The sequence below is a fragment of the Anneissia japonica genome, unplaced genomic scaffold, assembly GCF_011630105.1.
Source record: "Anneissia japonica isolate Jap-2015-1 unplaced genomic scaffold, ASM1163010v1 scaffold287968_len422783_cov224, whole genome shotgun sequence".
Lineage (NCBI taxonomy): Eukaryota > Metazoa > Echinodermata > Crinoidea > Comatulida > Comatulidae > Anneissia > Anneissia japonica.
Genome location: NW_022752528.1, coordinates 414,544 through 424,055, shown reverse-complemented (window position 1 = coordinate 424,055; position 9,512 = coordinate 414,544). Strand labels below are relative to the sequence as shown.

At 35.0% G+C, this 9,512-nt stretch overlaps 1 protein-coding gene across 1 annotated transcript; it reads left to right on the top strand.

Moving 5' to 3' along the window:
- Positions 1 to 457: 457 nt before the first annotated feature.
- On the top strand, positions 458 to 8,220 carry LOC117122315 (fibropellin-3-like). The gene is made up of 6 exons (XM_033267871.1): positions 458 to 683; positions 1,192 to 1,311; positions 2,379 to 2,501; positions 3,342 to 3,461; positions 7,693 to 7,815; positions 8,216 to 8,220. The coding sequence occupies exons 1-6, from the start codon at positions 593 to 595 to the stop codon at positions 8,218 to 8,220; spliced, it is 582 nt and encodes a 193-aa protein (XP_033123762.1). The 5' UTR covers positions 458 to 592.
- The last annotated feature ends 1,292 nt before the right edge of the window (positions 8,221 to 9,512 follow it).

The window sequence follows — 9,512 nt, the reverse complement described above, 5'->3', positions numbered from 1 at the left end:
TTATTATTACTATTATTACTACTATTTTATTTTTAAATTTTTGTTGTTTTATTTTTTGTTTTATGTATGGGCCTATAATTATAATTTAATTATAAAACATATATAATATAACGTTAACAATATTATAGGCTAGGCTAGACCTAACCAATTATTGATACCATAATCTATAGATAAAAACATCCATTTGATGTGTGCCGATAGAAAACTGCAGTGTTTTGGCACTGCGGCAGTGCCGATAGAAAATCGGAGCATTTTTCGAACTGCGGCAATAATGCCGATAGAAAATAACAGCTTTTTTTCGCACTGTGGCAGTGCCGATAGAAAACAGCAGCTTTTTTGGCACTGCGGCAGTGCCGATAGAAAACTGCAGCTATTTGGCACTGCGGCAGTGCCGATAGAAAACAGCAGCTTTTTTTCGCACTGCGGCAGTGCCGATAGCCTCAGCCAACTTTTTTGGCAAGTCTGTCTGTCCTTCAACAAAATAGGTTTGTTTAATTTTGATAAATACTTGAAAAGAATACTCAAATGATAAAACTGTATTCCTTGATTTGTCATTTTCGCAGTTTTAGACCCTTGCCACTGGGACCCGTGTATGAATGGAGGAACTTGTGTCGTACACGCTGTCGAAAACGCATACGCATGTCAATGTACAAGTTGCTACCTAGATGACAGGTGTCAAACAGGTAAGTAAGCAAGCTTAGAGGCCGCAGTTACTGTATTCGAGAGCCTCAGCGAATACCTGGGGCCTGCCTATGCTAGCCTAGGAATCAAGGCATATTTAAAATAATGATAAATATAATAATTTAAAAAAAACAATAATTTTTCGAAATAATGGCAGTTTTGTTTCAAATAATGACAGTTTTCACAGGTAATGTATGGTGAGAATTAATAACAAGACTAAACCTTCTAAAACGCTCGCTACTACTAGAAAAGGAAGAGAGCATCCGTTGTTAGGTTTAGCCTAGGGCCTAGGCCTAGCCTATTACTGTTTATTTAAGTTTTGAATAATAACAATAATATGTATTATGATAAGTTTAAAGTTAAGCGAGAATGATGAATGACTGGAGTAGTTTATTGGATGAAGTTGTAAATTCAGACAATTAACCAATTTTAAATCAAGTCTGGAAGAACACTGGCAAAATCACCACCAATATTTTATGTTATACATGAAATTTTTTTTCTTGTTTGTAGCTGTGGACAGATGTGATGCTAGTCCATGTCAGAATGGGGCTACATGTGTCATGACTGCCGACTGCCAAGCCTTAACTTGCACTTGCCCGGAATGTTGGACAGGAGCAGTGTGCCAAGAACGTGAGTTCATTTATTTTTCTAGGCCTATAGTTCTTCTCTTTGTAATGTAATGTAGTGCTATACTAATACCCCATTCAGACTAGCTTCGCCTTGCAATCAGTTGTAGCAATTGCGACACCCAATCGCATAGTAAAGTCGTGTCTGAAAGCTCACCAATAATAGTTGATAAGTAGTCGATTTCGCAATTGTTACCCGTTGCGATTGGGTTGGATTGGATTGGATTTATTCGGTGTAAACACCAAGGGTAGCCCACGAAAGTCTAGAAGAAGGCTTATTTCCAGTGGGGTCCTTCTGGTGGTGATTGGGCAGTACACCGGGAGTCAATCCCCTACTCTTTTCCGAAGAGTGTACTGCGTTCTTTAACGTTCACATGGGCCATAAATGCTACAATCATTATTAGTCCCGATTACCACGGAATCAGATCGCAACGGATTCCACAGGCACTGATTGGCTGAGGTCAAACAAAACAGGACGACCTAGTGATGTAAAGTATCAATGTAAAAAGGTGTCTGAATGCTGTCGAAGTTTGCGAATGGTTGCGAACAATTTGGATTACAACTGTTTACCACTGATTACATCGCAACCTATCGCAATGCAAAGTCTAGTCTGAATAGGGTATTAAGTACAGTGCACTTTAACTAAAAATAAAAATCTAAATTCTTCATTGTTTTCTCAGAGTTCGTCTGCATTTAAAATGGTATTTGTTCCCAACTAAAAATCTTTGAACTCTCCTTGTGTTTTGTATTCATTGTCTGATTAATTTGTTTCTATTTGTCTCTGTAGACTGTCAATAGTTTTTTATTGTACTTTGTATTCCTTGGCAAAGGAAATCCATTTATTTGTTTATTTGGATTTATAAAGCGCTTTTCCAAGAGACCAAAGCGCTGTACAAAAATAGATTTAATTTATTTACAGTATTATACAATTCAAAGTACATTAAGAATAATAAAGTGATGCACAATTCTGTATTATTATTATTTTAAATGTATTTTGTGGATGATGAAAGTTGAATTGAAAATGAGGATTAAAATGTATCATATTTTGATATTCCCAATTTTCCATCTCAGGTGTGAATCAGTGTGCTGCATTACCTTGTCAGAATGGTGGAGCCTGTATTCCGCTTGGAGTCGGATGTGTCGATTACACTTGTCAATGTAACTCCTGTTATACGGGGCAAAACTGTATGACAGGTGAGGTCTTGTATTCCATTTCTGTGAATTTTTGCTTGTTTTATTGACAGAATTTACATTTATACATTATACAATACTGTATAATATGCATTATGGCCTCCCTGCCCTTCCTCCCCCACCCCACAACATAAAGAGTACACCTCAAAAACTTTGATTTGTCTTGGAAAATTTATGTTCAACCAAACACGGACTATTGGTCCTTGATTGCCAACTGTGTTACTATACAATATGCTTATCTAAATAAAGGCTTGGAATTTATTATCTGACTCAGGAAGATAACTTTTTCTATTTCTAAAATTGTCGTGAACAGTAGCAAACAGGTGCTATTGTGCCAGAGACCAGTTTTGTATTTAACAATGTCTTACTACCAACCTGTGATATGCTCAATATTATAAAAACGTATTGTTCAATGTGAGGTGACGAATGTTTTTACCATGAATATTACTAAAATACTTCCTGCTTCTCTTGTATCAGTACAGCATACATACATTCTATTTTACAGATTCAAAGCATTTTCCATCAATAATAGGCTCAATAGTGATATTTTAACCAAGGGACTTGAATAGCTTGAATCGGGGAAACTGTCTGGTGGCGGCGTTTGTATTTATGTCAATGACAGATGGTGTAAAGACATATCAGTTAAACATAAACTTTGAATAATAACAATAATATATATTATGATAAGTTTAAAGTTAAGCGAGAATGATGAATGACTGGAGTAGTTTATTGGATGAAGTTGTGAATTCAGAAAATTAACCAATTTTAAATCAAGGCTGGAAGAACACTGGCAAAATCACCACCAATATTTTATATACATGAAATTTTTTTTCTTGTTTGTAGCTGTGGACAGATGTGATGCTAGTCCATGTCAGAATGGGGCTACATGTGTCATGACTGCCAACTGCCAAGCCTTAACTTGCACTTGCCCGGAATGTTGGACAGGAGCAATATGCCAAGAACGTGAGTTCATTTATTTGTCTAGGCCTATAGTCCTTCTCTTTGTAATGTAATGTAGTGCTATACTAGTACCCCATTCAGACTAGCTTCGCCTTGCAATCAGTTGTAGCAATTGTGACACCCAATCGCAAAGTAAAGAACTTTGACTCGTCTTGGAAAATTTATGTTCAACCAAACACGGACCATTGGTCCTTGATTGCCAACTGTATTACTATACAAAATGCTTATCTAAATAAAGGCTTGGAATTTTGGAATTTATTATCTGACTCAGGAAGATAATTTTTTGGTGGCGGCATTTGTATTTATGTCAATGACAGATGGTGTAAAGACATATCAGTTAAACATAAACTTTGCACACCAAACATTGAACTCTTAACCGTTGCCTTACGCCCATTTTATTTACCACGTGAGTTCAACCAAATCTATATCTCCGTAGCATACATTCATCCAAAATCAGATACAAAAGCTGTGTCATTACTGCTACATGACATACATCAAGATCTTGAAACAAAATCCCCAGATTCTGTTAAGTTGACGATTTCAACACTTGCGAATTAAAGAAAGCATTACCGCATTACCACCAGTATGTCGACATACCCACCAGAGGGAACCGAACTCTAGATAAATGTTACGGAAATATCAGAAATGGCTACAAAGCTTTGAGGAAAGCTGGTTTAGGTCGGTCTGACCATGACATGATTTGGTTAATATCAGCATACAAACAGCAAATTGAACACGTAAACCTGTCATAAAAAGAGTCAATTTATGGACAGACGAGAGCATAGCAGAACTGAAATTGTGTTTTGAGTCCACAGACTGGAATGTCTTTACCTCAAATAGCGACAAACTCTATTAGCGACTATATTACTTTCTGCGTATCAACAATAATAAAAGAGAAGGTCATAAAAATTTATCCAAACAGTAAACCCTGTATTACCAAAGAAATTAAGGGCCTCTTAAAGGGAAAACAACAGGCATTGGATGAAAATGACAGAGCGAGGATGAATTAATTCAGAAAGAAATCGACCTTTTAATACGGCGTGCAAAGCGAAAATTTGGAGAGAGTATAAAAGATTTCAAATATGGAAACTCTAAAAAAGCATGGAACGGACTAAAGAAGGTTATTGGCGATAACAAGAAACAGAACATCAAACTACCAGTGGGTACCGATCCTCTAGTTTTCGCTAACAACCTAAACGACTTCTTTAACAGATTTAATAATGCGTCACAGTCGCATGAGGAGACCAACAGACTAAAACGTACCCTTCTAAATAACGCCAAGAATGCTGATGAGTTGATTATTAGCAACACATCGGTTGAGAAAGTATTCAGGATAATTAAAACAAACAAGGCAGCAGGGCCAGATATGTTACCTGGGAAGATACTCAAATTATGTTATAAAGAACTAGCACCAGTTTTCTCACAACTTTACAATTGGTCCTTAAATTCGTCATGTGTTCCATCCTTATGGAAATCATCTATTATTACACCAGTAAATAAATAACCAAACCCTCTGTACTAAATGATTTTAGGCCTGTTGCTTTGACACCTGTAGTTATGAAATGTTTTGAGAGAGTAGTTAAGGATATTGTAGTTGAGGAAGTTAAGCAATTTGTTGACCCATACCAGTTTGCCTGTTCTGCAAAGAAGGGTGTGGAGGATGCAATAACTACTTTTCTGCACCCAATTTTTGAACATTTAGATAAGCCTAAAACTTATGCCAAACTTATTCATTGACTTTAGCTCGGCTTTCAATACTATGCGGGTTGATATATTAATTCAGAAACTTGTAAGCATGAATGTAAACCCACTAATATCTCAATGGATTAATGATTTTTTAAGTAATCGTACACTGAGAGTAAAAATTAACGATTCTCTATCAAGATGTGTCATATCTAATACAGGGGCTCCACAAGGATGCGTTTTATCCCCTTAGGAGAATGACATATGTGCATTAAGTGACTTAAGCAAAACGAATGATATAAATATATTGAAAAAGTGTAATGAGTGACTCAAGACGTAAACCAGTGTGTAAATTGAGCAGTGTGTGAGAGGACACATGGGTCATGTGTGTCGTGAATTCCTACTTGACGTATTTTCCGAGCGGTATAGAAATTACTAGGAATCCCTCTTTGACATATAAAATATAAACACAGCTCACAATGTTGTAAAACAACTCTCAAATAAACTTTTATTCTGTATACACTCCAACAAGAATCCGGTATCAAAATAACCCAATAACATTCACATAAACATGTGTTTCAAAAAAGAGCTCCAGAAAGATAAAACTGTCAGCTTATATACCCTAGCTGCACTATTCCAGAGCATTCAAGATCATTCTCTATTGCCTAAGTTCCTCATTGGTCACCTTACATCATCATTAACCAATTAGACTTATTTGCCTCTACAGTACCCAAGATTCCAGAAGCTTCCATATATTACTCTTGGATTCTACATGGTGTCATGTGTTCCTACAATTACCAATGTGGTTTACACTGTTTCTTTGATCAATTAAATGTTATTCTAGAATGTTCTATGTATTAAATATGTTAAAGTAAGGCAAGGAATGGTAATTTATTACACGTGATGCATACACCTGTATTTGCCAAGGGTGTTATTCTGGACCTTTCTGCTCTATCTGTAAGCTGTTTTGATCTTTCACTCATTGAAAGTTTAAAGCTTATTTGTAATTCAGTGTTTCAATGAGTTTTTTTTTAGTGATTCTTAATATTTGATTGTAGTATATCTTATACTTATATCTCATATTGATATTAGATATTTGGCACATCATATTCTTTATATTACCATTAAAACAAGTTCGTGTAATATTGACGCAGGGTTCCCGGAACGCCGCCCTCAGCGGCGAGTGTGAAGCAAAACATATTTCGATATGGTTTCATAGTCAGATTTTCGAGAAAAACTTCAGCTACGCAGTATTTCTCGACTGAGACGTCAGTGGGCGCTGTAATTTGTGTGGCAAGGAGATTGTGCAACCCTTAATTTGTTTTAAGGGAATTTACGCCCAGAAACCTTGTAGTTATTAATATTTTAGTTATAATAAAAAATATTCATTTTTTGGTGATATCACACTCACAATGTATTTAGCATGCATACGTCATAAGCTAGATTACGTCACCTTTTCCTGGTAAGGCAAACTTTCCCGGCGTGCTTTTTTCATGGATAAACAAACACTACTGCTTTGCACATGGATGCCTTGTCTAGCTAGGCTACAAGAGCCTCATTTTTAGCATTATATAATACTTAAATAAGGTACCTCTGCAACTGAATTACTCTTAGTTATTTTTTTTCACAATGGTGATACAATTGAAAGAGTTAATACTTAAATACCTTGGCCTCACCTTTGATTCACAGTTAACTTGGAAAGACCATATAAACAATATTTCATCTAATGTTTTAAAGCATGTTGTTGTCATCCGACGTACTAAATATTTTCTTCCTTCTTATACGCTTAAAATGTTAGCAAATGCTTTAATTTTTCCTCTTTTCGATTATTGTTGTTGTGTCTGGTCTAATAGTAATGTTCAAAATTTTAATTGTTTACAAGTTCTTATGAATAGATTAGGTAGAATTTTACTCTCTGTTGATATTAAGGATCCTGTTGATTATATTTTAAGTGCCCTTGGATAGAATAGACCTAATGTGATTTGGAATGAAAAATTAATGTGATTTGGAATGAAAAATTACTTCTTATGACTTTCAAATGCTTAAAAAGATATGTCCCTCAATATTTGTCTTCAAAATTTACCTTTAACAATACTACCCATTCTAAAGGCACACAGCCAAACCCATAACAACCTGGTTCTTCTAATGTATAATATTGGACAGGGAAAAAAAAATTTATATCGATCATCCAAAAGCTGGAATGAACTACCACACAAATTAAAAATTAATTTTAAAGAGATGTCAACTTTTTCATTCCAAAATCATTTTAAATCATTTTCCAATTTTATTTTATTCTTTGTCTTTATTTCTATTGTATATGTTTCTTGTCACTGTACCACTTTGAAAATCAGTACTTTAGTACTGAAAGTGCCCACAGTATAAAGAAAGATTAAATAAATAAAATAAATAAATGTCACATCGATTTATATGTACATGGTGATGTCATATCTCACTCATAATGGACAAATCATGTCACATAACACTCAGTGGGAAAAGCTTTATATTTTCCTAATAAAACAATGATTATAATGTTTGTAATTGTTTCTTGTAGCTATTGATCCTTGTAGTAGCATTCCATGTCAGAATGCAGGGACGTGCTCCACCAGCGCCGCATTCTGTCTTTCCTATGTCTGTACATGTGACTCGAGTCACTTTGGGCCAGAATGTCAGTACAGTGAGTACTCATTTATATTCATATATTCATTTATTCCTATATTTATTATTCATCTTGCATGTTTGTTATTTTATTTTTTTTTTTCTTGCATGTTTGTTATTTTTTTAGTCTTCTTTCGTAGGCTATCCTTGGTGTTTACACCGGAGGTTTTGCCTGTAAACTAAGAAGTGATATTATGAAGAAAGAGCTTGAACTACAGTACTAGTCATTGAAATTGCAAAACAAAATTCTAAGAAGATATTATTGATAGCTTGGTATCGTCCACCAAACTCCAAAATTAAACTTTCTGATATATTTGAACAAATTTTAGAAGAAATTGAAGGCTCTGAAAAAGAATTAATAATAATAGGAAACTTAAACTGTGATACACTTTCACAAATCCTTCTTGTTTTACAAATAGGTTAATAGAAATCACTAACAACCACTTTTTAACTCAAATTATAAATAAACCAACAAGAATAACTGAACAAAGTAGCACCATGATTGATCATATTTACACGTTTCCAAAAAAAATGTCTTGCTCTGGTGTGCTTACCACCGGAATTAGTGATCACTCTGCAGTTTATGCTATCATTGGCAAAGAAGAAAAATCAAATCGCAAACATAAATTTAAAACAAAAAGAAATTATGCTAATTTAATTTAACAACTATTAATGATGTAGGCCTAGCACAACACCACCCTGTGAATGAACCGTTTGTACTGCTTTCTTAGTCCCAATAGCGTACTGCTATAACATGGTTAGATCAAGTGAAAATTGCGCCTTCCATTGTTTAATAAAGTGCATTATCGCTCCAGAAAAAATCAATTGGAATCAACCTGAAATGAAGACGAAACTCAAAGCAAGTTTCTACGATGGCTGACTTTTTTAGTAGCCGTTTATTCTGGTTTGGATGTCGTTTGATTCGTCAGTGTAAATTACAAATGCATAGCTTCACTTATTCTTCAAATAAGACACTTTTGAGAAACATGTTGCTAATTTGATTACAGAAGGAATTTGTAGAGAATAAAATTAAGCACTTAAGCCTATTGAAATTTTTAATTTATCCAAACAGCTCAATATCATTCCCCCTGGTAGACCGATCGTTTCCTGCATAGGTACCCTCACTGAAAATCTGTCTGGCCTTGTTGATTCCATTATCAACCCCTTACTCCCTAATATCTCTAGCTACATCCAAGACACTACGCACTTTCTTAGAATCCTTGATATTATAACTAATATACCTAACCAATCTCTCCTAGTCACTATGGACGTCACTTCGCTCTATACTAACATCCCTCATGAAGAAGGTATTCAAGCACTTAATAATTTCCTTTCTAAACAATGTGTGCTAGCCGAACATATTAATGATATCATTGCCATTACTAAATTCATTCTTACGTATAACCATTTCACTTTTAACAACAGTTACTATCTTCAAATTAAGGGGACCGCTATGGGCACGAAAATGGCTCCTAGCTATGCTAATGTTTTTATGCACGAGATTGAGACGGCTATTATGTCATCCTTTCACCTTAAACCCCTTCACTACGCTCGCTATATTGATGATATTTTTTTCATTTGGCCCCACGGTGAAGATACCCTCAATGCTTTCAAATCACATGCTAACAACTTCCATTCTAACATTAAATTTACTTTTGAAACTTCGCCTTCCAAAATTCCATTTTTAGACGTTCTTGTAGGCATCTCTACTAACAA